The sequence below is a fragment of the Mus caroli genome, unplaced genomic scaffold (genome assembly GCF_978045245.1).
Source record: "Mus caroli unplaced genomic scaffold, Mus_caroli_1 scaffold_11, whole genome shotgun sequence".
In the NCBI taxonomy this organism is placed as follows: Eukaryota; Metazoa; Chordata; class Mammalia; order Rodentia; family Muridae; genus Mus; species Mus caroli.
The window spans coordinates 52,477,024-52,492,104 of NW_028227266.1; the positions used below are offsets into that span (position 1 = coordinate 52,477,024).

Consider the following 15,081-nt stretch of genomic DNA (forward strand, 5'->3'; position numbering starts at 1 on the left):
GAGGTATCATTAGTAACTTGAGTCTGGCAGTCCCATTTCTGCTACCAAAAGCTGATGTGGTAATTTCTCCATATAAGCAGAAATATCTTTATATCCCTTAAGAATGCAAGCACCATAGAAGATGATGAATAACTCTACACTTTTCTTATTCTTCATTTTGCTTTGTTTTAAACATATGGTTACTTCCTCAAAGTAATGTTTTTTGTTTAAATGGCTGCTTTCTCTCACCTTAAAGAAGTAATTAGTACAGAGATAACTGGACTTTACCAGTTCTTGGGGAGAAGGGCTTTCCTCTTCTCCCACGCAGGAGGAAGAGAGGAAGCCTGCCTACACAAAGGACTCTGAATACAAAGTCAGAGTATATGCTGAGACTGCATTCATCTGCATTTTAAAGGACCTCACAAAAATACCCCATCTGATGCCCAAGCAAGCACTGCTGTATACACCCGACTGAGCGGAAATCAAAGCTAACATGGAAGGAGAAAACAACACAACTGGAGTCTGTGCACAGGTGCACTGTATCTCATTTACAGTCAGCACACAGACACAGAGGCTACAGTTTCAAACATCCTTTAAAGAAGGAATAATGACACAGATACAAGTCAGTGGGAGGGCAGTAACTCCTAAGTCTTTAGTAAACTACCAACCACACACACACACACACACACACACACTTTGGGAATCACTATTCACTGGATGTTTTATCAAATGATAATTACACTAAAACTAGAAAATGTACATAGAAAACATTCTGGAATGAAGAGAATCAAATACAACATATAACATCACCAATTGAAAAGCAAGTTTTTACTTGGTCAGTTATGGCATCAAGCTCAATAATGCAGCCTGGTCGAGCAGTGGACTGTTGGCTCACAATGTTAAACACTTCTCCGATCAGTTTCTGTAAACAACAAATGCGAAATGTCAATGAAAAACAAAATTACCACTCTACTGTCAATATGATAGCATCATAGACATATAATCACTAACTGACAATAGCAATTAGTATATTCAAAGAAATACATCAAATTTCCATTCTCATTTCTGTTTCTAAAGTTACAAACTTAGAAAAACTGACAATATTAACATAAATACTATAACTTCAAAGTACTTAGCTATTTCAATGTCTTCACCAAGATAAACGTGGATAAGGACCTAACTCAATGCCGGCGTGTGTGGCATATGGATGGTTAGAGCCATCGGAAAGTACAATTCTCCAAATGATATATAGAGATCTTGACTGACAGGCGAGTCTGTCTCTTGGCATAACAATATTTGAATTAAAACAGGACGCTAACTTCTAGATCTCTTAAACCTCCCCAAACTTCATTTGGGGAGTCTCTCCCCATAACCCTCACCAAGAAGCCATATCTCTTAAATAAAAACCTTTCAATAACTGAATGTCTCAGCACTCACCTGCAGTGTCTTCCCTGCCCCCACAACCCCCCTGTAACAAAGTTTAGATCCAAGCTTGGCTCTAAAGATCAACTCTAAGAGGAAAGAGCATCCATACTGGATGTGTGGGACCTTTCGATCTGTATCAGTAAAGCATGTCCTGGGATAGACTCTGGGTAAGTCATGAGAGATAAAATGGGTGATTAAGTGGGGCTGGATTTATTGATTTGAGTACATTCACTCCAGAGTCAGGGTTTAAAGTGTTGGCTCAAACATCAACAAGTAGTTTTGATGTCCTGCTAGTTTTATCCATTGAGGCCTGGGCTCAGCTGTGACCTATAACCTGTGAGCCTAAATGCCAAGATTTCTCTAGCACACACACAAAAAAAGACTGCTCCTTGAAGTACATCAACAGACCAATAGCAAGAAGATAGTACCGTGCATCAACACTTTAACAACTATCTCCAGATTCATTTGTAGATAAAAGTCTAAGAAGAGCTGCTGCTATAAGCTGGGTGTCCTGGTTACATTTTTGTCAATTTGACACAAGCTACAGTCATTTGGAAAGAGGACCTCAGTTGAGAGAAGGACTCCATCAGATTGGCCTTTAGACAAATCTGTAGAATATGTTCTTGATTAGTGATAGATGTGAAGAGGGCCTAGACCTATTGGGGCAGTGCCCCCCCAGCAGGTGGTCCTGGATTATACATGAAAGCTGGCTGAGCAAGCCATCAGGAACAAGCCAGTAAGCAGCATTACTCCATAGCTGTACTACACTTACTGCCTCCAGGGTCCTGTCTCCAGTTCCTGTCCCGCTTTCACTCAGTCATGAAATATGACCTAAGAGCTGTTACAGGAAATGAACGCTTGCCTTCCCAAGGTGCTTTTGGCCACAGCAACTGGAACCCTAAGACACGGGTCACAGTGAAGTAAGCCTCTAATTCCAGCACTCAGAATGCTAAGGTAGGAGGATTAGGAGTTCAAGAGCAACCTGGGCTACACAGTGAGTTCCAGTCAAAGGCTGAGGTGTATCTCAATAGTAGGGTGATTACCAAATGAGCAGAAGGCTCTGGGTTACTTTCAAGGGCGCATGCGCGTGTGCGTGTGTGTGTGTGTGTGTGTGTGTGTGTGTGTGTGTGCGTGTGCGTGTGCGTGTGCGTGTGCGCACGTGTCTGTGCGTGTGTTCCTTCTGTGGTTGATAATTCTCAGTCTTGGCTGTACATTGATTCTTCCTTAATCACTGATGCTTAGGTCCCATGCACAGAGACTGATTGATCTGCTGGTCTAGGGGAAAATCTGATGAGTGATTCTATAAGTTCCTCAGTTATCTTCTACATATAACCAAGACTCTCACAAGAACAAATACAAATTCCGGCTAAGGGTTTGTCTTCCTTCCTTACAACTCTCTATCAACTCTATAACTGAGGGACTTGCAAATAAGGAATCCTACTCAACCTACAACCAAGGAATTCATTCAGCAGTAGAAACAACTTCAATTGCAACTAGCAAGCTTATATTATAGTGCAGGCTAACACCAAAACTAGGTTGATATGGGTGAAGCACAGAACTTCAAAAGCATAAAAAAAAGATAAATGATATAAATTTTAATGTGGTATCTCTTAAAAATAAAAATTCATGCAAAAAAATCTAAAATAAACAAAATGTAAATTTTTAAATACAGGATCCAATGTCTTAATTATCCTGAAAGCAAAATAAAAACTATATAAATGCAATCCTGTTTTTTAAGAAAATTAGTTAAAACATATTATAAAAAGATTAGGTTTACATACACCCAAGGTAAGAATAATGCTAGTTTTATTTCCTGGCTTTAATGGATGGAAACACATTTGTTCAAGCCGGACATGGTGGCGCACACCTTTAATCCCAGCACGCGAGAGGCAGAGGCAGGCAGATTTCTGAGTTCGAGGCCAGCCTGGTCCACAGAGTGAGTTCCAGGACAGCCAGGGCTACACAGAGAAACCCTCTCTCAAAAAAACAAAACAAAACAAAACAAAAAACACTTGCTCATAATGTTTTCAAAATCATCTTATCTGCTTGTAATCAGTAAACAGTCATAGCTATTGATCAGACACAAATCTTCCTTTGTCAAATGACAGTGCTGCTCTTGCAGAGGATCTGGGTTCAGTTTCCAACATCCACACGGATGCTCACAACTGTCTGTAATTCCAGTTCCAGATGATCCTACACTCTCTCCTAGTCTTCAGGGATACCAGGCACATGCATATATACATGGAAGCAAAACACACATTCACATAAAATAAAAATGAATAAACCTGTTTTAAAAGGAAAAAATGAGAACAATGATACTAAAAAAATAGTGAATCAGTTTCAGAAAATCCAAACACAAGGTGATTTCCAACACTGTATTCCATTTACTCTTACTCCTAATGAATTGCGATGAGGTCTACAGTTGTTCTCCACAGGCTGATGCTAAGTCCCTATTGATGAAAGTAACACAAGTCACTGACTGTGGAGAAGTCAGGCTGGTAGCTACCCAGAGCCTTCATCCCTACCGACTAGTGTCCATGGTACTGGAAAGCACCCTGTACCCCACCAAAGGAGAAATAAACACCAACCCAGCTACAAAGTATTCCATCTACAATGGTAATCTGCATGCAGGAGACACTGCTTCAACATTGGCACCAAGCTTGTGGGACCAACCAATATCTGACTGCATCTAATGCTTACTCCATGAGATGGAGCCTACCCAACACTGCTCGGGTGACCAAGAACCTGAGACTATGATAGCCCAGGATCCTACAAGAAAACTAAATACTACTGCTCTGCTAAAGGAGCACAGCAATAAAATGACTCCTAATGATACTCTACTATACTGGAAGATCTGTATCTTGCTCGTCCATTATTGAAGAAGCTTCCTCTTGCAGTAGATGAGAACAAATAAGAGATCCACAGCTACAGAGTATGCACAAGAGTACAGATGGTGTTTCCAGGTTTATTTTTACGAGATTTCTGTGTGTGGATGTGTGTGTACCTGCATCTAGAGGTGTTTCTTGTGCTTTTCCCCCCATTTGTTTCATCCTGTCACTTCAACTACAATTTCCCCTCCTTCCCCTCCACCCAGTCTCTCCCCGACACCTACCCTGGCCCCCAGATCCACTCCCCCTCAGAAAAGAGCAGGCCTCCTCCCTGGAACATCAACCAAACGTGGCACGAGACAACCTAGTAGAAGGGTCTCAAAAGCAGGCAAAAGAGTCAGAGACAGCCCCAAACCCTTGCTAACACTTTTAGGCAGATGCTCACAGCCAACCATTGAACTGATCACGGGGTCCTCAATGGAAAAGTCAGAGAAAGGACTGAAGAAACTGAAGGGGTTGACAACTCCATAGGAATAACAACAATACCAACCAACCAAAGCTCCCAGGATCTAAACTACCAACCAAGGAGTACACAAGGAGGGACCCATGGCTCCAGCAGTATATGTAGCAGAGGATGGCCTTATCAAACATCAATGGGAGAAGAGGCCCTTGGTCCTGTGATGACTTGATGCCCCAGTGGAGGGGAATGTGAGGGCAGGGAGGCAGAGTGGGTGGGTAGGTGGGGGTACACCCTCATAGAAGCAGGAGGAGGGGGGATAGGATAGGAGGTTTCTAGGGCAGGGGGTGGGGGGATTGGGAAAGAGGATAACATTTGAACTGCAAATAAATAAAATATTCATTTAGAAATAAAAAGAAATCCCACAAGAAAATCAAGCAACTCAGCCATAACATATATGCAGAGGACCTAGGTCAGACCCCTCTGGGCTCCCTGATCTTTGCAGTCAGTTGATTCTGTGGCCATGTTCTTATGGTGTCGCTGATCCCTGTGGTTCCTCCTAGCCTTCCTCCCTCTCCTCTGCAGGACTCCCAGAGCTACACTAATGCTTGGCTGGCATCGGTTCCCATCAGTTGCTGGATAGTCTCTCTGTTCTCTCTGATGGATGAATATGCTAGGCTCTACTCCCAGAATACTCTGCAAGCAAGTCAAACTATAGGCGGAAAGTTTTGTGGCTAGGTTGATGTCTCAACCCCTCCACTTGAGGCCGTGCCTGGCTGCAGAAAATGGCCAGTTCAGGCTCCATGTCCCTCATTACGAGGACTTTTTGCTAGGGTTACTCTTGAACTAGGTTTCTATCTTACCTGAAATGTCCCCACAATTCCAGTTGCTTCTCCCAGTATTTTCTTCCTCTTCCCCTACCCCCCACCAGATCCCTCCTTGTTCCTAACCCCACCTGCCTCCTGTCCACCAGAGAAATCTATTTTATTTCCCCTTCCCAGGGAGATCTTTGTCCTTTTTTAAACCCTCCTTGTTACTTAGCTTCTCTGAGTCTGTGAATTTTAGCATGGTTTTCCTTATATTACAGCTAATATCATTCATATGTTAGTACACACCATGTTTATCTTTCTGAGTCTGGGTTACCTCACTCAGGATGATATTTTCTAGTTCTATCCATTTGCCTGCAAATTTCATGATGTCATTGTTTTTAACAGCTGAGTAATACTCCATTATGTAAATGCACCATATTTTTTTATCCATTCTTCAGTTAATGGGCATCTGGGTTGTTTCCAGTTTCTGGCTATTAGGAATAAAGGTGTTATGAACACAGTTGAGCAAGTATCCTTGTGGTAGGATAGAGCATCCCTGGAGTATATACCCAGGGGTGGTACAGCTGGATCTTGAGGGAGGTCGACTGTGAGAAACTCCATGTTGACTACCAGAGTGGCTGTGCAGGTTTGCACCCTCACCACAGTGAAATGTTCCCCTTGCTCCACAGCATCCCAGCAGGAGTTGTCACTAGGGTTTTTATCTTAGCCATTCTGACAGCGAAGATGGAATCTCACAGTCGTTTTAACCTGCATTTCCCTCATGGCTAAGGATACTGAACATCTCTTTGAACATACATGGGTTAGATCTAGGCCTCACCACACATATGTAAATGTGCAGCCTGGTCTTCATGTGGGTCCTGAACAACGGGCCCAGGGTCTATCCCTAAAGCTGTTGCCTGTGGTACATGTTCTAGCTGGGCTGCCTTGCCTGGCTTCAGTGGGAGAGGATGCACCCAACCCTGCAAAGACTTGATGTGCCTGGGTGAGGGGGTACTGAGGAGGCTCCCACCCACTCAGAAGAGAAAGGGAAGGGGAATGCAGGAAGGATTATGGAAGCGGGCAATGAGTGGAATATAAAGTGAATAAGTAAAGTGAGTAAATAAAATAAACAGGTTGATCAATGGAACTGAATGGAAGACTCACACAGAAATCCACACACCTGATTTTTTTGTTAATCAAGAAGCCAGAAACTAGAGAGAGCACACATTAGCAGCTTGACATCATACCTAAAAGCACTAGAACAAAAGGAAGCAAATTCACCCAAGAGGAGTAGACGGCAGGAAATAATCAAACTCAGGGGCGAAATCAACCAAGTGGAAACAAGAAGAACTATTCAAAGAATCAACCAATCAAGGAGCTGGTTCTTTGAGAAAATCAACAAGATAGATAAACCCTTAGCCAGACTCACTAGAGGGCACAGGGAAAGCATCCTAATTAACAAAATCAGAAATGAAAAAGGAGACATAACAACAGATCCTGAAGACATCCAAAACACCATCAGATCCTTCTACCAAAGGCTATACTCAACAAAACTGGAGAACCTGGATGAAATGGAGAAGTTCCTAGACAGATACCAGGTACCAAAGTTGAATCAAGATCAGGTTAATGATCTAAACAGCCCTATATCCCCCAAAGAAATAGAAGCAGTCATTAATAGTCTCCCAACTCAAAAAAGCCCAGGACCAGATGGGTTTAGTGCAGAGTTCTATCAGACCTTCAAAGAAGATCTAATCCCAGTTCTTCACAAACTATTCCACAAAATAGAAACAGAAGGTACTCTACTCAACTCATTCTATGAAGCCACAATTACTCTGATACCTAAACCACAAAAAGACCCAACAAAGATAGAAAACTTCAGACCAATATCCCTTATGAATATTGATGCAAAAATCCTCAATAAAGTTCTTGCTAACCGAATCCAAGAACACATCAAAACAATCATCCATCCTGACCAAGTAGGTTTCATCCCAGGGATGCAGGGATGGTTCAATATACGGAAATCCATCAACGTAATCCAGTATATAAACAAACTCAAAGACAAAAACCACATGGTCATCTCGTTAGATGCGGAAAAAGCATTTGACAAGATCCAACACCCATTCATGATAAAAGTCTTGGAAAGATCAGGAATTCAAGGCCCATACCTAAACATGATAAAAGCAATCTACAGCAAACCAGTAGCCAACATCAAAGTAAACGGTGAGAAGCTTGAAGCAATCCCTCTAAAATCAGGGACTAGACAAGGCTGTCCACTTTCTCCATACCTATTCAACATTGTACTTGAAGTCCTAGCCAGAGCAATTCGACAACAAAAGGAGATCAAAGGGATACAAATTGGAAAAGATGAAGTCAAAATATCACTTTTTGCAGATGGTATGATAGTATATATAAGTGACCCTAAAAATTCCACCAGAGAACTCCTAAGCCTGATAAACAGCTTCGGTGAAGTAGCTGGATATAAAATTAACTCAAACAAATCAATGGCCTTTCTCTACACAAAGAATAAACAGGCTGAGAAAGAAATTAGGGAAACAACACCCTTCTCAATAGTCACAAATAATATAAAATATCTTGGCGTGACTCTAACTAAGGAAGTGAAAGATCTGTATAATAAAAACTTCAAGTCTCTGAAGAAAGAAATTATAGAAGATCTCAGAAGATGGAAAGATCTCCCATGCTCATGGATTGGCAGGATCAACATTGTAAAAATGGCTATCTTGCCAAAAGCAATCTACAGATTCAATGCAATCCCCATCAAAATTCCAACTCAATTCTTCAACGAATTAGAAAGTGCAATCTGCAAATTCATCTGGAATAACAAAAAACCTAGGATAGCAAAAACTCTTCTCAAGGATAAAAGAACCTCTGGTGGAATCACCATGCCGGACCTAAAGCTTTACTACAGAGCAATTGTGATAAAAACTGCATGGTACTGGTATAGTGACAGACAAATAGACCAATGGAATAGAATTGAAGACCCAGAAATGAACCCACACACCTACGGTCACTTGATCTTCGACAAGGGAGCTAAAAACATCCAGTGGAAGAAAGACAGCATTTTCAACAAATGGTGCTGGCACAACTGGTTGTTAACATGTAGAAGAATGCGAATCGATCCATTCCTATCTCCTTGTACTAAGGTCAAGTCTAAGTGGATCAAGGAACTTCACATAAAACCAGAGACACTGAAACTTATAGAGGAGAAAGTGGGGAAAAGCCTTGAAGATATGGGCACAGGGGAAAAATTCCTGAATAGAACAGTAATGGCTTGTGCTGTAAGATCAAGAATTGACAAGTGGGACCTCATGAAACTGCAAAGCTTCTGCAAGGTTAAAGACACCATCAATAAGACAAAAAAACCACCAACAGATTGGGAAAGGATCTTCACCTATCCTAAATCAGATAAGGGACTAATATCCAATATATATAAAGAACTCAAGAAGGTGGACTCCAGAAAGTCAAATAACCCCATTAAAAAATGGGGCTCAGAACTGAACAAAGAATTCTCACCTGAGGAATACCGAATGGCAGAGAAGCACCTGAAAAAATGTTCAACATCCTTAATCATCAGGGAAATGCAAATCAAAACAACCCTGAGATTCCACCTCACACCAGTCAGAATGGCTAAGATCAGAAATTCAGGTGACAGCAGATGCTGGCGAGGATGTGGAGAAAGAGGAACACTCCTCCATTGTTGGTGGGATTGCAAGCTTGTACAACCACTCTGGAAATCAGTTTGGTGGTTCCTCAGAAAATTGGACATAGTACTACCGGAGGATCCAGCAATACCTCTCCTGGGCATATATCCAGAAGATGTCCCAACCGGTAAAAAGGACACATGCTCCACTATGTTCATAGCAGCCCTATTTATAATAGCCAGAAGCTGGAAAGAACCCAGATGTCCCTCAACAGAGGAATGGATACAGAAATTATGGTACATTTACACAATGGAGTACTACTACTCAGCTATTAAAAAGAATGAATTTATGAAATTCCTAGCCAAATGGATGGACCTGGAGGGCATCATCTTGAGTGAAGTAACACAATCACAAAAGAACTCACACAATATGTATTCACTGATAAGTGGATATTAGCCCAAAACTTAGGATACCCAAGATATGAGATACAATTTGCTAAACGCATGAAACTCAAGAAGAATGAAGACCAAAGTGTGGACACTGTGCACCTTCTTAGAATTGGGAACAAAACACCCAGGGAAGGAGTTACAGAGACAAAGTTCGTAGCTGTGATGAAAGGATGGACCATTTAGAGACTGCCGTATCCAGGGATCCATCCCATAATCAGCTTCTAAACGCTGACACCATTGCATACACTAGCAAGATTTTGCTGAAAGGACCCAAATATAGCTGTCTCTTGTGAGACGATGCCGGGGCCTAGCAAACACAGGAGTGGATGTTCACAGTCAGCTATTGGATGTATCACAGGGCTCCCAATGGAGAAGCTAGAGAAAGTACCCAAGGAGCTAAAGGGATCTGCAACCCTATTGTTGGAACAACATGATGTACTAACCAGAACCCCGGAGCTCTTGTCTCTAGCTGCATATGTATCGAAAGATGACCTAGTCGGCCATCAATGGAAAGAGAGGCCCATTGGACTTGCAAACTTTATATGCCCCAATATAGGGGAATGCCAGGGCCAAAAGAATGGGAATGGGTGGGTAGGGAAGTGGGGGGCGCTATGGGGGACTTTTGGGATAGCATTGGAAATGTAATTGAGGAAAATATGTAATAAAAATATTAAAAATTAAAAAAAAAAGCCAGAAATATAAACAATGGAGGAAAGAAGGCATCTTAACAAAATGGTACTGGTCTAAATGGACATCAGTATGTAGAATAATGTAAATAGATTCATCTCTCTCAACCTGCACAAAAACTCAGTCCAAACAAATCAAAGACCTCAACAAAAAGCCAAATACACTGAACCTGAAAGATGAGAAAGTGGAGAATAGCCTTGAATGCACTGGCACAGGAGACAACTTCCTGAACAGTCCACAAAAAGCGCAGTCAATAAGATCAACAATTAATAAATGGGACTTCATGAAACTGAAAAGATTTTGTAAGGCAAAAGGGAAAAAAAATGGTAGCCCCTCAGAATGGAAAAGATTTTCACAAAAAAGGAAGGAAGGAAGGAAGGAAGGAAGGAAGGAAGGAAGGAAAAGGAAAAGGAAAAGGAAAAGGAAAAGGAAAAGGAAAAGGAAAAGGAAAAGGAAAAGGAAAAGGAAAAGGAAAAGGAAAAGGAAAAGGAAAAGGAAAAGGAAAGAAATCAATTTTCAATTTAAAAAAAGATGAATTGATAAATTTTAAAAAGAGCCCAAAAATGTGGTGGCTTTTTATAAACCAACTATATTCACAAAACCAAACTCTTCTTAAATGCTTAGCATAAGCAAGGTGTGATGATATATATGCCTATATTTCCAGCACCTAGGTGAGGCAGTTCAAGGTCAAACTTGGCTATGTAAGATGTCCCCCCCAAATATTTGTCACCTAAGAATTTTATAATCTAAAAGTACTTGAGTTAACTTTCATATCTCATTTTAACAGTGCACTCAGCCTGCTGTGATAACCAGGGTAGTAGGTCTGTTTCTCTCAAGGATGCCCACCTCATAACTCCTGTTTGCCAAGCCATTATGACATGGAGAGACTTCAAACTGCTGAGATGGAGGGGGCTCACCCTGGATTACTCATGCAGGCCACTGTGATCCATAGGCCTTCTATGAGGGAGGTGGGAGGAGATGACAAGAGAGGTGCCCAGCACAGACTGGCCAACTTCTAAGATGGAGAAAAGTGGCCAGAAACCAGAAAATGCAGATATCCCCTAAAAGTGTGTCCAGGCCAGGAACGGATTATATCTGGAGTTTGCAGAGAAAATGGAGCCATTTCCTGAAGTGTTAGCTTCAGTCTCCTCAGCTCTGAGGCATGAATGATAGTATTACCTTCCTGTTAGGGCTGCTGGGAAGAGTCAATGAGTAAATGCTTATGAAACACTTAGAACTGGGGCAGGTCCACAGTGTCCATTAGACAGACCAGAGCTTGCAACTTAGCCTGCAGACACACTCACTTCAGCTTCATACAATGTTCTTCAATGAGGTCTCAATCAAGAAACTCAAGGAGCTGCCTACATGAAAGTCAGCTTAGTTTCAAACCCTGAGACAGCCTTCCTTGCCAGTTATTACATGGTAGATGTACATATTTATATGCCTCACAGACACACACTTGAGGGTCGGACCTCCTCCCATGTCTATTCATTTTAACACTCTCATCATCTGCAACACTGTGCACTGTTATTCTTATACCATGTCACAACTTACATACAGTGGTCACTGATGGAAATTAAATATTGGTAGATAAACAAATCAGTGAGTTAATGAGGGAAAACACATTACATGTTACACAGTTCCTACTCTAAAGTCTTGCTCTTAGTAACAGAAGTACTTATGAAATCATTGTATCTCCAATCACAGACTTGTGGCTTATTTAATCATAGTCATCCTGAAGTGCCCCTACATACTTGATGAATGAATAAATCTAGCATCACTGGCAGAGATTCAAAAGTTTATGTTTTAAGTACTAAAATAATTGATAATCAGATAAAATTATAAATTAATATTAAAATATGAAACATTTTTAAATGTCTTTATAAACAGTTGGCTGAATAGAATCTTTTCTTGATAATTAGTGTACACACATATACATTTGCCAATGTCTGCACAAATCTATTAACATTTAGTTATGTCTTTACAATAATTAATTCCAAATACCCACTGCTATATAATGTGGAACACTGCTATTTTGGGAGGAGCAGGGTTGTGACAGGGTCCCTCTATATATCCCTAACTCTCCTGGAACTCACTAAATAACCAGGCTGCCCTTGAACTCTCAAAGTTCCACTCTCTGCCTCCCAAGTGCTGCATCATCGTGCATGCATCACCATGACCCCCAGACCTTGCTAATTTATTTACAATTACCTATAAAAAATTATCTAAGCTAAAATTACAGTAACCCCACATTTGATATATCTCCAAATTAAATAATAAATACCTTCCAAGTATCTTGCCATACCAGAACCATGAACACATTAGAAACCTCAGCATCATGTCTTCGTATATCCATATTCAACCAACTCCTAAGTCTGTTCCTCTTCCCTGGTTTATGTGGACTCCAGCTAGTGTCTGTCTAAGCGTATTTAGTTCACCTCAGCACACTCCTCACTCCCATCATATTTCCAGTGCACACCCGCTATAAACCATCACACAAACTGATCACTTGGCTTCCCTACCCAACATTTTCAGTGTCCCCAAGATCTACCTCTCCATCTACATAAAAATATTCAAATCTTCTCTATGTATGTTATGGTGGGTGGTGGGGGAGGGGTAAGCTGGACTTTACCCAACAGCTTCGAAAAATCTAATTTTGAGAAATAAGAAAGCATATGCCAACTTCTTGCCCTTCTTACTCATGATTAGTAGAGGAAGTAGCTAGGGGAATATACAAATAACAAAAAAGAAGACAGGATAAGCACAAATGGCAGGAATGTTACAGACCATGTTACACTTAGTGCAGACAGAAATAAACACAAAGCCCAGAACCCTTATATCATGGCACTCTGAAACACCAACGGCTCTGGATTCTAGGACTCAAAGGGCTCCTCGAGCAGCTCCTGGTGCCAGGTCTCCCCTGGGCCACCAGGAACCAGGAGAAGCAAGGAAGGACCCTCCCCAAAACTCTGAGAAGGCGTGACCTCTGACACCCTTGACATCAGGTTAGATAGATATGTGTCCAAAACTAACAAACAACAGATTTCTTTTAATACATGAGATAAAATTTTTAAAAATTGGAAGGAAAAATACATAAACTCACAATTACAGTTAAGATACGTTAATGTCCTCTCACTGTTTGATAGAACACTTACAGTCCGTAAAGATGCACAAGAACTCAATGCAGCATCCCTCAAAATAGGATCTGAGAGTTCGAGAGAGCAGTTTTCTCAAGCTTCTGAGATTCGGGAGATAAACAAATGTTCCCATGTCTGAGACAGCAGAAACCTGCAAGACGCTGGAAGGCCCCTTTCCATCTCTACTGCAGCAGTAAAGAACTACCCAGAAAGGAGACTCTGACTAGTGGGCACAGCAGAGAAGAGATCGCCCCCTCTCTCAGACATGTCCAGCTACTTGCAAGAAATGCAGAGAGAGGGGCTGGAAAGATGGCTCAGGGGCTAAGAGTAAGAGCACCAACTGCTCTTCCAGAGGTCCTGAGTTCAATTCCCAGCATCCACATGGTGGCTCACAACCATCCGTAATGGGATCTCATGTCTTCTCCTGGTGTGTCTGAAGACAGCTATAGTGTATTCATATACATAAAATAAATAAATAAATCTTTAAAAAAATGCAGAGAGCTGCACAGTTGCAGCTTTTGTGAACACCTGAGCACACACCTGTACACAAACCCACATGCACACACTACATATACATATAAAAATGAATCAAAACAAAAACTTGTGAGAATGGACAGATGCTCAGTGGTTAAGACCAGTGACTACTCTTCCAGAGGATTCAGTTCAATCGCTAGCACCCAGATGGCAGCTAACCAGCTGTGTGTAACTCCAGTTCCAGGGGATTGGATAAGAAATACATCAAACAAAGCATCCATACACACAAAATAAAAATAAATAACCTCAAAACAAATTTTAATTTAGAAAATAAATTTCAAGTTAATAATCTAAGCTCTTCTCCCATAAGGAAAGAAAACCCAGGACAAGTAAGACCTAGGAAACTACAGATAATGGGGATCCAGAGCCTGAACTGACCATCTTCCATAAGCAGGCAAAGCTTCCAGTGGAGGGACTGGGACACCAACCCAGCTACAAAATCTGAAAACTAAAGATAAAAAACATAGGTAAGCTGCTAGCTACAAGATGTGTTGCGGTAATGTGGCACAGAATTTGTGGGAGTGTCCAAGCAATGGCTGGTCCAGCTTGAGACCCATGCCACTAGAGGGAGCTACGGACCGTGTCTGACACAGCCCAGAGGCTGGATACCCCAGAGACCTAGAATAAAACCAAATACATCCAGCAAAGTAAAGAAAGAAAGAGGCAATGAAATGAATCCTAATGATACTCTGCTTACTCTAGAGCCTAGCATAATTGTCATTAGAGGCTTCATCCAGCAACCTATGGGAGCAGATGCAGAGACCCACAGCCAAACATTAGGCAGACCTTGGGGAATCCTGTGGAAGAGGAGGAGGAAGGATTGAAGGAAATCAAGGACACCACAAGAAAACCCACTGAATCAATAAACCTGGGCTTATAAGGACTCACGGAGATTGAACCGACCTAGGTCTTCTGAATGTATCTTACAGTTGTGTAGCTTGGTATTCTTGTGGGACTCCTAACAGTAGGAGTGGGGGCTGTCTCTGACTCTTTTATCTGCTTCTGGGAACCTTTTCTGAAATGGAAACTTAAGGGTTCTTTGGAAAGTCAGTTGGATGGTGTTTTGCTGGGGCACACACATGAAGGAACGTTTCATTAAAGTGGACACAGGTGTGAA

The 15,081-nt window shown here is 41.6% G+C and overlaps 1 protein-coding gene across 2 annotated transcripts in view; it reads right to left on the reverse strand.

Annotated features, from left to right (window-relative positions):
- Positions 1–15,081, reverse strand: part of Dmxl2 (Dmx like 2) — a 150,888-nt gene that overhangs the window by 69,218 nt on the left and 66,589 nt on the right. For both annotated transcript variants that reach the window (XM_029481293.2, XM_021171445.3), the window contains exon 14: positions 812–901. In XM_029481293.2, coding sequence (XP_029337153.1) covers positions 812–901 — 90 coding nt within the window. The remainder of the gene's footprint in view (positions 1–811; positions 902–15,081) is intronic.